The 15,809-nt window shown below is 51.2% G+C and overlaps 2 protein-coding genes across 2 annotated transcripts in view; one reads left to right on the forward strand and one right to left on the reverse strand.

Annotated features, from left to right (window-relative positions):
* The first annotated feature begins 201 nt into the window (after positions 1 to 201).
* On the forward strand, positions 202 to 3,301 carry POMC (proopiomelanocortin). Its single transcript, XM_042979856.1, has 2 exons — positions 202 to 322; positions 2,385 to 3,301. Exons 1-2 carry the CDS (start codon positions 202 to 204, stop codon positions 3,122 to 3,124), a joined length of 861 nt encoding a protein of 286 aa, XP_042835790.1. The 3' UTR covers positions 3,125 to 3,301.
* A 6,995-nt stretch (positions 3,302 to 10,296) lies between these two features.
* Positions 10,297 to 15,809, reverse strand: part of EFR3B (EFR3 homolog B) — a 42,998-nt gene continuing 37,485 nt past the window's right edge. The window contains exons 19-22 of the mRNA XM_015540570.2: positions 14,044 to 14,092; positions 12,422 to 12,528; positions 11,055 to 11,104; positions 10,297 to 10,656 (exon numbers count right to left, since the gene is read on the reverse strand). Coding sequence (XP_015396056.1) covers positions 10,551 to 10,656; positions 11,055 to 11,104; positions 12,422 to 12,528; positions 14,044 to 14,092 — 312 coding nt within the window. The 3' untranslated portion in view covers positions 10,297 to 10,550. The remainder of the gene's footprint in view (positions 10,657 to 11,054; positions 11,105 to 12,421; positions 12,529 to 14,043; positions 14,093 to 15,809) is intronic.

Consider the following 15,809-nt stretch of genomic DNA (forward strand, 5'->3'; position numbering starts at 1 on the left):
CGCTCCCCTCCTCTCCACCACAACTCACACCAAACTTCTCCTTGAACTGCTCCTGTCCTCAAAAAGCCTTGAGCTCCACAAGTGAATGTGTTGTTAATATTGGCTCACAGTTCTTCCTGGTCAGTGGCCAACATTGTTCTGCTCCTTGTAGGGGTCCCACCAATCTTATTTGCCTCTGCAGAGCCTCAGCCTGCCTGGAAGATGCCGAGATCGTGCTGCAGCCGCCCAGGGGCCCTGCTGCTGGCCTTGCTGCTTCAGGCCTCCATGGAAGTGAGTGGCTGGTGCCTGGAGAGCAGCCAGTGTCAGGACCTCACCACGGAAAGTAACCTGCTGGTATGTGGGCTATGGCCGCCATCTTGGTTGGGCCTCAGATGGGACTGGGGCTGGAACTGGGAAGGCACAAAAGAAAGGGGAGTGGGGAAGGGGAAATTCATTCCCAGAGATATGGGTAACTCAGCTCAGGGCAGAAACAGATCTCTAGGGTGAAGCCAGAATTGAGCCAAGGAGGGGAGGAAGCAGCTTTAGGGAGATGGGTCTGGCCCACAATTTCCACTTGATTATCTTCCTGCCCTGTCTTCTTGTATGAAGACCCCACTCCGTTTAAGCTATTTCGAGATATCACCATTAAAATAATAAGAGTGATAGTAACAGTAATAATAGTTATTGCTCTATTGATTCTGTATTTTCAACCTTTCAGCCTTTTTATTCCTTTTTAAATAACCTCGTGTCCCTTGCCATTTTCATTCCATTTTTACTCCCTTTCTATCTACTATCAATTACAAAGGCAGCTAGGTAGTACTACAAATCATCTCTAGAAGGAGAAGGAAGAACCCGGGTGCCATTTTCCTCTAACTGGTGCCAAATGTCTCATGATTCTTCTGGAGGACTGACCTTCCACGGCCTTTCCAGAAGCATGTAAAGGCCCTTTGTGCCAGGATGGAATTGTGTGTGTGTGTGTGTGTGTGTGTGTGTACTGGGAGGCACAAATGAGAAGCTATACCAAGTCAAGGACTAAAAGACACACTGCCAGTGTCAGTGACTGAGCTCCATCCTGCTACCAGCACCTGCCTGGTGAGGGTGGCCTGTACGTCACTACATTCAGTGTGTTTTGTCAGTGGAGAAGCTAGTTAAGGTGGAGAGAAAGAGAACTCAAAAACACAGGGCAACCTGCATGTGTTGCATGCAAAATAGAAAGATAATAGAAAGTAAAAATTAAAATAGAAAAATAGTAAACAATAAAATAGAAAGAACGGGCCCAGGGTATTCTGTGAGTTCTAGTTCAGGGAGAGACCCAAGAGACTCTCGGTTGGAGATACCCACCGCACAGCCTCTCCTGCTGAGAGCCTACCAGGGAAGGAGCTCCGAGCGTGGTCAGAACCCATGGGTTCTAAGCTCTGCCACCGAAGAGTCGTGGGAACTGGCCAAGCTCCTTTCATGTCCCCGAGCCTCCTGCTTTGTTATGTGTCCAGGGGGGAGGAGCATGAGATAGTTTTTACTTTCCACGGTTAATATTCTGCAGTTTCATAATTCTAAATCTCTGGAGTATGAAATTCCCAACTCAACAGAGGGGGTGGGATCATTCTGTTTCCTCCTTTGCAGTCCCACATCACTGAGAACTCCAGGCTGCAGCCTATAGGTCATTTTCCCAAGCAAATGTGCACTGTACTTAGTTGTCTGCTTACAGAGAGCAGAGACATAGGCTCCATGACCCAAGCAATGGAAACAATCCTGGCTGTTTACGCCTCCCTCCAGTCAGAATGAGGTGACAGGGAAGTGAACCACTCCCTCTGAAAGCTCACTGATCGGGGAAAGTGCAGGATCAGCTCAAAAGACTTGAAAAAAAAAAAAAAAAAAACACGCAAAAAAGTCCAAGATGGCATGGAAAACATTTGAGGCATGTACAGGGAGATGGCTGGGGTAGGGCATGAGTTAGGTTTGCAGATCACTGGGGTCAGGTTGAGGCATTATTGAAAGTATAGGCTCTGGAGGCCAGATTCCTCCCACCTGAATAGATTCTGCCCCCACTTCCAGCCCAATGCCCTTCCCAGACGTGAACTGAACCATATTTATTTATTCAATTTATTCAATATTCATTAAATGCCAACAACTATCTCCGATTTACCATTTATTGATCAATTCCTATATATCATGCATATAACGGTAAGGAACTGACCCTATTCACGAAAGCCCTGGGATAAGTAAACCACCGAATGGGATGGGGTATCTCTAGTGGCTGCGAGGCAGAAGAACTAAGGGGCCCAGGGGACAAAAGAGGCGACTGCCTCAGCCGAGTCGGATGCCCGCGGGCGCCATGAGGGCAGGTCCTCGGCAAGGAGGCCACGGCCGCCAAAGCCCTATCCTATTACCCGCCCACACGTGCCCAGGGTCTGGGGCGCGCAGGGGCGGAGCGCGCAGGCGCCGCGCGGGGGCGGGGCTGCAGGACGGGGCGGCCCTAACCCCGCGCTCGCCGCCCTTCCCGCAGGCGTGCATCCGGGCGTGCAAGCCGGACCTCTCGGCCGAGACGCCCGTGCTCCCCGGCAACGGCGACGAGCAGCCGCTGACCGAGAACCCCCGGAAGTACGTCATGGGCCACTTCCGCTGGGACCGGTTCGGCCGCCGGAATGGCAGCGCGGGCCAGAAGCGCGAAGAGGAAGAGGTCGCGGCGGGCGACGGCGGCCCCGGGCCCCGCGGCGATGGCGGGGAGCTGGGCCTGCGCGAGGGCAAGCGCTCCTACTCCATGGAGCACTTCCGCTGGGGCAAGCCCGTGGGCAAGAAGCGACGCCCCGTGAAGGTGTACCCCAACGGCGCCGAGGACGAGTCGGTCGAGACCTTCCCCCTCGAGTTCAAGAGGGAGCTGGCCGGGGAGCGGCCGGAGCCGGCGCTCGGCCCCGAGGGCCCGGCCGACGGCGCCGCGGCCCTGCCCGACCTGGAGTATGGCCTGGTGGCAGAGGCCGAGGTGGCCAAGAAGGACGAAGGGCCCTATAAGATGGAGCATTTCCGCTGGGGCAGCCCGCCCAAGGACAAGCGCTACGGCGGCTTCATGACCTCGGAGAAGAGCCAGACGCCTCTGGTGACGCTGTTCAAAAACGCCATCATCAAGAACGCCCACAAGAAGGGCCAGTGATGTGCAGCGGGGCCAGAGGCTTCTCTTCCCAGGAAGTCGACCCTAAGGCCCGTTCTCCTCCCCTGCCCTCCTGCCACCTCCCAGCCTGGGTGTGCTACTCGCTCAGGCCGTGATAGCCCCAGATAGTCAGCCTCTTAAAGCTGCCTGTAGTTAGGAAATAAAACCTTTCAAATTTCGCACCTGACTCCGACTTTGTCCGTTGGGTGAATGAAATAAAAATACATAATCCATATACCAAAAAAAAAAAAAAAAAAAAGAGCAGCATATATTGGAGAGACAGTGGTTGCCGTGTGGCCACGTGGTAGTATGTTTTATAGGTCATGGTAGTACGTTTTATAGGTCATCGTGGGAATGAAAATGCCCACCCCTCCGTGGGTGGGTCTTAAAGGGAAGGGTGCAGGGTCTCCCCACCACCCCTCTGTTAAAGAACAAAAACTCAACCGAGTAAATCTGAAGATCTAATTGGTCTTATTAAGTGACTTCATGAGTCCAGTAGCATCCCATCTAGTAAGTAGAGGGAGACTTAGGGGAGTTATATAAGACGGAAGGTTTTTAAAATTTTTGGTTTTTTAGTTTTATTAATTTTGAGAGAGTGTGAGCCAAGGAAGGGCAGAGAGAGAGAGGGAGAGAGAGAATCCCAACCAGGTTCCCACTATCTGCACAGAGCCCGACTAGGCTCACAACAGGGAGATCTCACAAACAGGGAGATTATGATCTGAGCAGAAATCAAGAGTTGGACGCTTGACTGACTGAGCCACCCAAGTGCCCCAAGATGGAAGATTTTTATAGGAAGGAGGGTTGGGCAAGAAAGTTACCGGCAAAAGAAAAGAAAGGCTTGTTCCAGGCAAGGTCTTGCCCTTGGAAAAGCAGGAAGTCTTATGCTGATCACCTGACCTTTGGGGGTGGGAGGGTGTCCACACATGCGCCTGCACAGGCCTGCGTTTGACCTGTGCGCAAATGGAAAGGGCCTGTGTGATAGATGACCTGATTGGTGCTTATCAGGAAATGCCTGATTAAGGAATTAGACTTACAGTTCTCAGGGAGGTTGAAACCGCAGGTAGGTAGGGTATTAAGCCCTGGTGACGTGGCCTAAATGGTGCCATTTTGGGCCTGTGGTTTTCTTTTTAACACCTCCGAGAGCAAGCCCAACATTGGTTGAAACGAGCCCATTGGTTGAAGCTCGCTGCAACTGGGGGGGCCCCTGTGGGCTGTGGGTAGGAAGCTATGGTAACGCTTCCCCGGATCGAGCTATCTGTGTGACCTTAGGCGAGTCACTAAACTTCTCCCAAGATTTAGTTCTCTCATCCAGCCACCCCTCCCTTCCTAGTGTGGGGGCTATTGTAGGACTAATGAGAATATGGATGTGGTCTTTTTATCACCGAGAAGCCACGTGTGACAGCTGAGGGTTGGTAATTCAGATTTCACTGCATGTCCAGGCTACTCACAGATATTCTCAAACACTTGTTCTCACCTACACACACACACAGCCACAGAGACACGTCTGCATAAATACAACACAATATACACAGATGCTTCTTCCAGTCCCTCAGGCTCAAGCCTTCATGTCTTTTTCTTTTTCCTCTAGCTACTCCCAAACTGCACCCCCCCCCCCATATTGCCTAGCTGCAGCCTTTCTCGTTATTCTCAGTGCTCAGCCTTGATCATCCAGCAGTTTCCTAACCAACTGGTGTCCTTGTCTTCAGTCCCTCTCCTCCCCAACCCATTACACACAAGTTCTTCATATTAATGTATATAAAATCTCTCTTTCCTCACATTCCCTGGTATAAGAGTCAATTCCATCGATGTCCAATTCTGGGACATGGCATGCAGGACCCTTGTCCATTAGCTTCACTCTCCTTACCAAACCCCATTTCCCATGTTTCCGCCTACTGATCTTCTCTTTTCCTTTCCTCCTTCACTCTTTGCCCGAACTCTCCACCTTCCCCCACCATTTTGAAACTCTTTTTACAACACGAGCCTGGACTTGAGTCCAATTCTGCTGGGAAAGTTGTGATCTCTTCCAGCCGAGCCTCCTCATTCTCAGCATAGGAGGGCACGCAGACCAGCTCGAGTGGCAAGTTTCTAGCTGCGTGTATGTCTTGTGTTCTCCTTAGGGAAACTCTAAGCTCCAAAGGGCAGAGGCCAGGGGTTATGCTTCTTTTATATGTCCCCATGGTGTTTGTACAACGCTGAGGCCATGGATTTACAGCCACACACATTTACAATTCACAAGAAACCCCCAAATGCTTATATACACACAGAGATACACATACGTGTCAATTGCTCTAGACCTACCAGTGGGCAGCATAGATCAAGTCCAGCTGGGAAACATTTGTGTAGGGCACTTGCACATAAAACCCCATATTTTGATGCTCTAAGAGTTCATGATTAAAGAAAACTGAATGCTTCCCAGGAAACCCTGTGTAAAGGGAATCAGAAAGCCAGATTCTTTTTTTTTTTTAATTTTTTTTAACGTTTTATTTATTTTTGAGACAGAGAGAGACAGAGCATGAACGGGGGAGGGTCAGAGAGAGGGAGACACAGAATCTGAAGCAGGCTCCAGGCTCTGAGCTGTCAGCACAGAGTCCGACGCGGGGCTCGAACTCACGGACCGCGAGATCATGACCTGAGCCGAAGTCGGCCGCTTAACCGACTGAGCCACCCAGGTGCCCCAGAAAGCCAGATTCTTAAGATAAAGTCTCCCCCACTGTGGGTTATATTATGGGGCTAGGGTCTAGTCACGGTGATGAAGAAATGGCCCAGGCTTTCCCATCTGAAGATGCTGCTCCCATGCTGGGAATCCTGAGCTTTATGTTTACATCTTGCTAGCATCCTTTCCTCTTCTCCTTCCTTGTTAGGTGAGTAAAGAATGGTAGGCGGAGGTGGCTAAATGTCAGTTGTTAATGTTGGTATTTTCAGATTCTGTTTGCATCCCCCCAAAACCATTTACTTTAAAGAAATCAAATAGACAACTGTGTGGTGACAACATTAACATTTATTTGCAAAGGGCATCATGAAGACTCATTGGGAAACCATGACTAATAATCCTAAAGAATGATCTTGCTAAGAGTTCTTCTTCCTACAATCCCCCCCAACCCCTAGCCTCTTTCCCCTTCCTTAAAATAAAACTAATTTGATTCAATGAGTTTAAAATACAGAACACTGCCACAGGCACTAATTCTGCACTCCCATGTAAATAATTCAGCTGTTATGTACATATATTGCCAACTATGAACTACACTACACACACATGTGTGCAGGTGGGCACATAACACTCTCAGCCAGGTCACGAAGGTCCAAGTGGACACAGACACGTTACAATCTGTGCAATGCTGTGGCATTCGTGGATTTGCCGCTCTGCACTCCACGGGCCAGAATCGACATTCACGGAGGAAGAGCTCAGAAGGGGAAGGTGACCGCCCGAGGCCCCAAGGTCCTCTGAAGGAGAAAAAACCCGGCCAACCCGGCCAATGCTAAAGGAGAGCACAGAAAACTGCCTTCTGACTCCAACAGGCCACAGAGCCCTGCTCACAGTCCCCGTCTCCTCCCCACTTCCCCAGCTGGCCAGGCCCAATCTTCAGACCTAGGGTCACTCTAACCAGAAGATTTCTAGGGGATGAAGAGGCAGCACAGGGCCCTAAACCTCCTCAGACACCAGGAAGACACCTTGTTTCAGGAGGATGTGCCTTCCAGGGTCTGTGGGTTAAGGGAAGCAGGCATGACCTCTCTGATGAGTTGTCCTTCCTGTCTACCTTTAAGCTTAATGCTCAACCTTACACACAGGTCTAGTCCTTTCCCACAGACCCCCATAGGCCAGCTGCCATTTTATGGTCACAGAGAAGGATTGGGAGAAATGGTCTCGCTTCTCGGTGACACTCTCTGTGCCCAGGACAGAAGGCCTAGGGGCCACATAATAGCATCTGGAAGCTATCATGACCCAGGGGCCCCCCAGGGAAGCCCACAAGTCTGGTCTTTGAACTGTTCAACGGTACCCCAAGACTGCTGTGACTCTTAGGCAGACTGAAACACATCCTATGGGACCCAGAACACCCAGGGCAAAGGGCAGCATGTATATGTCCCTCATACTTCTCAAGTACTGTAGATGGTTCCAGTCCCACCTTTTCACTTCTCATCTGTTTATACTTGTATAGGAGGCTGGACAGAAGACAGCCTCTGAGTGAGGGCTTTTCTAATTCTTCTCACCTGTTTGGGCTCTTTCTTTGGTGAGGAGGCATCTAGGAGTCAAGAAACCACTTATCTCTGCTTTTCAGAGAGAGGAAAATGGGAACAGGCACAGGGCACTGGGGACCCCCCTGCAAGGGAAACAAGGAGCCTCCAGCATCATATCGGTACTTTCTGCTGACCGGCTTCTTATCCACTTACATGACTCAACCAAATTAATAGAACTTCAAATCTCAAATACATTCATGCCTTGAGTGCTAACCAAACCTACCCCTTGGGCATGAAGCAAGAGTCCTCAGCAGCTCTGGGGAGCAGCTGGTTTGGATGGGCTTGCTGGCTTACAATCAGAACAGAGACAGGTGGCCAAAAGGGTCGGTCATGTGACAAAGGACTGCCAGACGCCAGAGGGCTTGGAAGGCAGTAAGCAGTGGTTCTAAGCCAAGGGTCTGAGCGCCCCCCACACTCTGCTTTGCCTCTCTCCTTGAGCCTGCGGGAAGGGTGTGTGTGTGTGTGTGTGTGTGTGTGTGTAGGACGCTGCTGTGTTGACCAAGTAATTGTCTGAGTTAACAGTCACCTTACACTTTCTGACTCTGAGGCATATTTGGCTAGAATCTAGGTTCTGCTTCATGTCAGCAGGCAATCCAATATTCCAGTGAGTGTAAGTTTTTAAACTGAAACTGAGAAGAGAGCACTCGAGAAATGGCTAGTTCTCCAAAAGAAGCACATCTCTGCTAAGCAGCCGTGATGTAAAGAAAGACCTGCTTCAGACAGATACAGGGTTGAGTGTAGGAAGAATGAGAGCCCTGTACCTTTTTCTTCACTCTATTCCCAGGGTGGGGGAGAGGGGGAGGCATCTGAGTGGGACTACCGATCTCTGGTTCTGGGGTTGGCTCTAGAAAGAGGCTCTGGGGTCGTGACGCCCAAGCCCCAGGACCAGGACCCCAAAGGGCAGTGCTCAGGGTGCAGCTGTCATGGGGTAGACCCTAAAGTCAAGTAGACACGAGAAAGAAACCAGGTTTCTCATCAAAGTCAAGTAGGGGATAAAGATGGAAAGATCCAGTAAGGGAAGACATGTTTGTGGCTCAAGATTGAGATTTTTCTCTCAAGTTTTTTCCAAAGGTTATTTGCCTTCACATTTTATTTTAAACTTTGTTTCCTAATAAAGAGATAGTAAGGTAAAGAGAAATCTAAGTTCATGCTTATAAATTTGGGTTGAGCATTAGCCAAGAGCCATAGAACCCAGCCGAAAGCTGTGGGGGTGGGGTGCGGGTGGGGCACAGGAGCCAGGCTCCTTGGGCCTTGTAATCATGCAGACTGTCTGGAAGCCACAGGCCCACAGCACAGGGGCACCGACCACGGGTAGAAACTACGGGAACGAGAGTCAGATAGCCCCCTCCACCCAAACCGTTTATTGCACATGTAATGGGAAAGTGCGTATGTTAAGGTTTTCCCAGTTTGGGAAAATACAGATTTGTCCTACTAATCAGGCTTTCATCGTGTGTCTGCACAGGGCTGTGTGCACGGGTGTGACCGGAGAGTGGCCTAAGAAGCTTGCCCTCCCCTTAGCAGAAACATCCTTCTTCTGACCCTTCCCCAAACTGCCTAAAATTGTACCCTCAAAAGGGTTTCCTTTGGGTCAAGAAATCTACTCACCCTCCCTCTTTTAAAAAACAAATTCTCCAGGGAGGGATCATCTGACCATTCACATCTTACTGTGAGTTACATCGGCTCAGAAAAGTTAGGGGATGTTTGCCTGGAAGAGAAGAAAAGGGCTATTTTGGACCATGGGGTTCTGCCGCTGGAGGGGGCCCAGGAGACTCTGGAGGCACAAAGGCCCCTGGAGGGAGGATGGGTGGGGGAGGTGGGGGGGGGCGGGGAGCACAGCGGCCTACCAGCTCTGCAGCAGCCCCTCCTCTGCACACGGATGGCACTCAGGGAAAATGGAAACCCAGAACCCAAAGGGGTCTCCACTGCCTCTCCCCAAGCCTCAAGCTTTGCCAACTGGCAGTGATGATGTCCTGACTTCATCCAAAGAGTGAAGAGATCATTCCAGTATTAGGTGCTGGATCCTTCTTTCCTTGAACGAAATATCCACTAGGTTGACTCCTGACATCCTTGAGATGCAAAGTGCTACTCCCCATAACCCCCTCCCCCGCCCCTTCCCCAGACCAGGCTGGGAGCTTCTCCCAAAGAAAGTGATGTGGGCAGGCCTGCGGGCCCTTGCAGCTCCTCTCATGCCATGCAGAACCAGATCTTCTTGAACCAGATTCTCTCGTTCTGCCCTCCCGCAACCCAGAGGCTGTAGAAACATGCTAGGATCCTTAGGAAGAAAGGCATCAGAGAGAGAAAGCTCCACTCAGAGAAACATCTGGAAGGGAGAGGGCCACAGGTGGACCCAACAAGCTCCCTCTGAACGAAGGAAGTAAGAAGATGCCACAGAGGACGTGACTGCGCCCACTTCAGCCCGCCCGCTCCTCTACAGGAGGCAGGCCGAGCCTGGGGAGGGGCAGCCCTCTCTGTGGCCAGGCTGCCGCCCTTCATTTTCATCCTTTCCTGCCCCGCGTGGAAGGGCTCCTGTTGGAAGGACTCCTGTTGGAAGGGCTCGATATGAATACTAGAAAGATTCACAAGGACACAACTGGCGGCATGAGCAGGAGAGTGGAAGGGACACCCAGAGGCCGGAGGCCTCCGGACTGAGGGGAGGGAATACTCTGGAAGAGCGCAGCCATCTTCCAGCCTCGTATGCCACCACTTTCCAGGAGGAGCTGGGAGCCTTGCCCCCGCTTCCTCTGGACTGCAGTCTGTGCCTTCCTCTGCCTGACCCTGGCTCTGTCTAGTTCCCTCCCGGGGGACTGGCGGCTCTGCTCCCCGACCCGTCCCCATGAGAGCCCTCGCCATGCTTCTGGAGGAGCTTCTGGAGACTCCAGCCTCCCTCTGAAAAGACCACCATGGCGCCCGGCTCCAGGCTGACACAAAGGAGGAAACAAAGGGCAGGTGGGATGCTTATTGGCCCCAGAGGAGCAGGAGGCTGATCTCCCTCAGGGAAGACAAGGAGGAAGTGGGAGGGCCGGGAGCGCCCCCCGCCCCCCTCCGCCACTCCATTTTGCTTAGCTGGGGAGGTGCTTGCCAACCAAGGTGCATTTTCTCTGAGATCCCAGTTCGATTCCCATGTCCCAGGGGTGGGTTGTGAGGGCGAACCCCTCCCTCAGACCCCACCCCTCTGAGGAGCTCTGTCTTTTGGCATTCAGTATACGCACAGATCCGGAAACTTCATCTCGTAGACAGGGATGGAGTGGTTCTGAGGCTGGCCATAGGCTGCGGTGATGGTGCCTGACGGGCTCGGTGGGGGGCTGAGGCAGGGACACACGGAGGACAAAGGCATGAGAAGCGGGTTCTGGGTCCCAACCCATGCAGTCAAAAAGAGTAGCTGATTTGGGTTTTTCTTCGCACAGGAACCAGAGACTGTCACTCCATGGGTTCCTAGGTTTCAAGTTCTAGGATCTAGCTTGAAGTCTAGTTTTACTGAAGGCTTTTTTACAGCGACATCATTGTTTTAGGAAGTACCAGCCCTGGACCCTGGGGCCCCTGGCTCTTTGTGGGGTTCACTGAGCTGTCTCGATTTCCTTGTCCGGGAGAGCTGGCGGCTGACTGCAGCCCTGGAGACAGAGGCTGCAGACAGGGAGGCCTGGAGACAGGGGTGAGAGGGAGGACTTGGGAGCAGGGGGCCCTGCCCAGGGCTGCCACTTACCGGATGGTGATTTCAAAGATCTGATTGAGTTTGCTCTGCAGCAGTGATGCCTAGACACAAACAGAAGGAAGTGAGCTGGGGGCTCCCTCGCACCTGTGCTGGCTCTTGGGAGCCCACCCGTCCAGAGTCCCGTCTTAGGAAGGGAACTCGTGTGAGCTCATCGACAGCACTTATCTGCGGATCCTGGCCGCGGGTTCAGATCAGGGAGGGCCACCCAACAAAAGCACAGAGGCCAGGACCACCAGAAGGACCTCAGCAGGCAGTCCCTTAAGGGGCCGAGTTTCTCCGAGCGGGGCAGTAAGGCTTGGCGGGCATATTGTCAGGAGGCTCAGAGCTGGTTTCAGACTTTCCCTTAACTCCAAGGAGCAGCTGTGCACAGTTGGATTAGGGAGGATGCTGTCTCCGGTCCCTTCTGGCTCCAACTAAGGCCACGTGCACAGACAGTGAGGCTGTGTACGTGTTCAGGGATGGACCTCAACTCTGAGCTCATGAAACCAGCAGCACCTGCCTCTGGAGACAGGCCTGAGGTTAGAATAACATAGGCCCAGAAAAATCTATATGTATCTACATAAACGATTATGTTATTATTATGTATTATGATATACTAGAAATATATGACACATCATATGTAACGGAAAAGAAAATAACATGTATTTTTACTGAGAGGAAAAATTACAATAAAATAGAAGTTATTTGTGGATTCTGGATGCTTACAGTTGTTTCACTGTCACTAAGATGGCCACTGTGAGTAACAAATCCTGGCCTATAGTCAATTTCAAGAAAAGTCTGTGCTCTTCCCTTAAGTACAGATGTAGACATGAGTCCTTCTTTTTACTTATCTGGCATCTTCTCTTTCCAATCTCTTTTCCAGGGCCAGGCTGTTCCACTTCCCCTGCTGGGGTCCCCTGGTTGGAAGCGGAACCCTGTGTTGCAAATGTTGGCCATCTCTCTTAAGCCATGGCTCCTTTCCCCACCACTCCATGACGAGGTGAGCATAAAGGCACCAGCCTCACAGAGTTGTCATGAGAATGACATAAGCGAATAAATGGAAGATGCTCGGGTGTGTGCCTAAGTGCCAGTTGCCTACTTGCTATTATAAGTTTTACAGTCTGCTTGACACAGGAGCTCCTGAGGTCAGGACTTCTTCCCTACATGGAGATTGTGAGGTTTAAAGGAGTGTAGGGCTAATAGCCAAGCCTTTTGGTTTGGGGGGAAACAGTGTAGTGCCAGGGCATTGTTGGGGGGACCGAATCTCTAATTTCTGGGTAACAAAAGTGCCAAGTCTCCTAGAAACTCAGTTCCATCCTGGGCCTAAGTCCAGTATCTGTTCTTTCCCCAAAGACTTACCCCTGTTGTGCCTCACTCACCCGGGCCCCGCAATGTGCTGCAATCTCCTCAAAGGGTGCCTTCTGGAACTTCTCCACCACTTGTCGCCGCCGTTCACGTTCCTGCTCTTCGACCGCCACACTGTCCACTGTGGTACAGAGAGCCGAGTCAGCCCCTAGGTCCTGCTCCGCTGATGTGGGGGCAAGGGCTGGAGATGGGAAGATGGGAGGACCCCTCCAGGGGAGCACTGTCTGTGATTGTGGTTCAGGCTCTGCCTTCTGCTGGTGGGCAGGGTGATAGCGGGGCATGGAGGGTGGGTGCCATTATTTGGCCCACGAGGTCTAGATCTTTTCCTGATTCAGCCTGAGAGCTCAGCCACCTTCCTCACGAAAGAGTTTGAGAACTAGGTAAGTGGATCCTTAAGCTGGGCTTTTAAAGCCCTGAGTGACATTACCACTTGGACTCTCAAAGGGAGTTCCTGGAACAAGAAGTATTCTGGTGCTAATTTGAAAGGGACATCAACGATGGAAAAGCCAGACAGGTCACAAGAGGCAATACAAAGTTAGGTCCCTATGGCCCAGCAGTCCGAGGCTGTCTAGTTCGAGGCTTCTACATATTCCTTTTAGTATCCAAAATGAGTCGGCAAAAATGAAGACGGTCAAGTACGTTCACACTTTATGCACGTTCAGAAAGAATACCCTCAAAGACAACAAAAATTAAAACCGTTTGGCATTTGAGAGTAATTTGTTATCAGTTCTGGGAAAAATTCTCTTATTTGGAATACTGCATTGCCCAATAATCCAGATAAATGAGGTACTACATTTTAAGATCTATTGCCAATAAATATCAATTGATTTGCTTTTTTTTTTTTAATTAAAAAAAATTTTTTTAACGTTTATTTATTTTTGAGACAGAGAGAGACAGCATGAACGGGGGAGGGTCAGGGAGAGAGGGAGACACAGAATCTGAAACAGGCTCCAGGCTCTGAGCCATCAGTACAGAGCCTGATGTGGGGCTCGAACTCATGAACCGTGAGATCATGACCTGAGCCGAAGTCAGATACTTAACCGACTGAGCCACCCAGGGGCCCCTTGATTTGCTTTTAATATCTTTCATTGGTCCGCTCGTTCTTCTGTAACACAACCCACCAAAAAATAGCCAAAGTGTTTATACAAAATTGTTTTTTCCCTAACTGGCTGCAACCCTCAGTTGATTACTTTTTTTTTTAAGTTTATTTATTTTGAGAGCGAGCGAGCGAGCAAGTAAGGGAGGGGCAGAGAGAGAGGGAGAGAGAATCCCAAGCGGGCTCTGAGCTGTTAGCGCAAAGCCCTGTGGCAGGACTCAGTCTTACAAACCACAAGATTGTGGCCTGAGCCAAAACCAAGAGTGGGACGCTTAATTGACTGGGCCACCCAGGGCCCCTCCACTGATTACTTTTACAGGCAGCGAGCTGTCAGTAGAGAAAGGGTGGCTTGACATGGATATGCTGGGCAGCACTACCGATCCCCATCCGGAAAGCAGAATTGATCATTGCAGCTTTGTAGTTGTTGGGAGTTTAGGGGAAGCCGCCGGCCTCCCTTTACCTCTGGGCTGAATCCTGCATCAGGCTGCCCACACCCACGCCTCCCCCCAGGACCCAGCCCCGGCATCCCCTCCAACTTACCGATGGCCTTCTTTAGCGTCTCATAGGTGATCTCCTCGGCAGGCACTCGCTGAGGGAGAAGGAACAGAAGTGTTCAGAAAAGGGGGATGGAGGTATGGGAGGCAGCCTTGGCTTCCTCAGTTATCTGGCAGCCCCTTTGCTTCTCAAAAGACTGTCCTGATGGGGGGAAACGCCCCCAGGACACCACCTTCTCACCAGGGTCCCCGAAGCTCCCCACGCAGGCAGGCGCAGAGCTCCCCACTGAAGAACAGAGCTGCAGTGAGATGGAGGGGGAAGGTCCCTTCCTCCTCAGAGTGCTGAGAATCACCTAAAAGAACTCGCCGCCCTCACCCCTAGCTGGTCGCATTAAGCCCCGTGGGAAGAAAACACTGCCAAACTCAAAAAAATCTGAGAACATAACAGAAAATATTGGCAGCGAGAGGAAGCAGTTGGCAAATATCTCAAATGTAAATTTCAAGAACTGGATAACACTTTTGAAGGCTTAGGATATAAAATTATCTTCCGAGGTGATATGAGTATTTACTAAAGGTAAGACATGCTGGGGCTGGTCCAAGGACCTGGGTCCCAGGATCTCAGTCCTCAAAGAGCCTATTAAAGGAGGTGGCAAATAATGAACCCAAAGAAGGATTACCCCATGGATCGTCGCCTCAGGCCAGAGGCTGAAAGTCATGAAACGTTTGTACTAAGTCCCAGGTAGTCCCCAGTAGACTCTGAGCTGCTCGAGGCGGGCCCCACGATTCACTCATCTCCCATCACTTAAACATAACATTAAGTGGAAGAAATAGACACAGAAGAGAATGACTTCACTGACACAGAGGTCAGGAAGTGACCTGAGACAGGCTAGTGGCTCCCTTTGCGAAGGGGGTCTCTTGGGCAATGACAATGTTCTATTCCCTGATTTGGGTGTGATTGCACGGGTACATTCCTTGTGTGAAAATTCACTGAGCTACTGTATTTTTCTGATTTGTTTAGTGTTTAATGGAGGCTGGAAAAGCCAGAGATGTACGTATTGGGATACAGTCATTTAGGAAATATTCAGTGAACACTGAGTCTGTGCAGGACTCTTGGCTGGTCCCTCAGTAGAAATGGCACAATCTGTTAGCTCAGGAATTATGAGCCTGAGACAGCTGTGCCATCGGTCACTCTCAGGAGTCATCCTCTCTGCACATCCATCCACGCAGCCACTCAGCACTGACCAACGTGTGAGGTGCTAGGGAACTGGGTGGTGGCAACAGAGAAAAGGAAGGTCGCTGGTTAAGGGCAGGTAGAGAGAGGCTTATGGAGAAAACAGGACACAAGCTGGGCACGGAGGAGTGGGTGGCTCATGAGAACAAAGGTGCGGAGGAAGGGACTCACACAGGGGATTACAGCAAAGACCGGCAGCTGAAGGGGACCACGTGGGGGAGACCGAGCAGACCAGCCCCAGGGGCACAGTGGCTTCTGCCAGAGAGGAGAGGGAAGTAACATGATCCAGTAGGACCAGTCCAGACTATAAACGGCTCTGAATGCCAGGTACTGGGTTTGGGGCTTGACTAAACCTGCATTTATTGATCAACTGCTATGAACTTGGCATAGAAGGCTACAGGGAGCCAGCACAGGATTCAGGTGGGGCATGGTGCGCTGAAGGTGGAAAGAAGGGTAGCCTGGCAGAAGGTCATGGGGTGGAAGCCCCCACACCCCTGCTTCAGCTACCAAGTCACCCCCCGAGCTAGGTGGACTCTCCAGGAGGGAAAGGGACCCATTCTGGTGGCCCAGGCGACATTAGA

The sequence above is a fragment of the Panthera tigris genome, chromosome A3 (assembly GCF_018350195.1).
Source record: "Panthera tigris isolate Pti1 chromosome A3, P.tigris_Pti1_mat1.1, whole genome shotgun sequence".
Classification (NCBI taxonomy): Eukaryota; Metazoa; Chordata; class Mammalia; order Carnivora; family Felidae; genus Panthera; species Panthera tigris.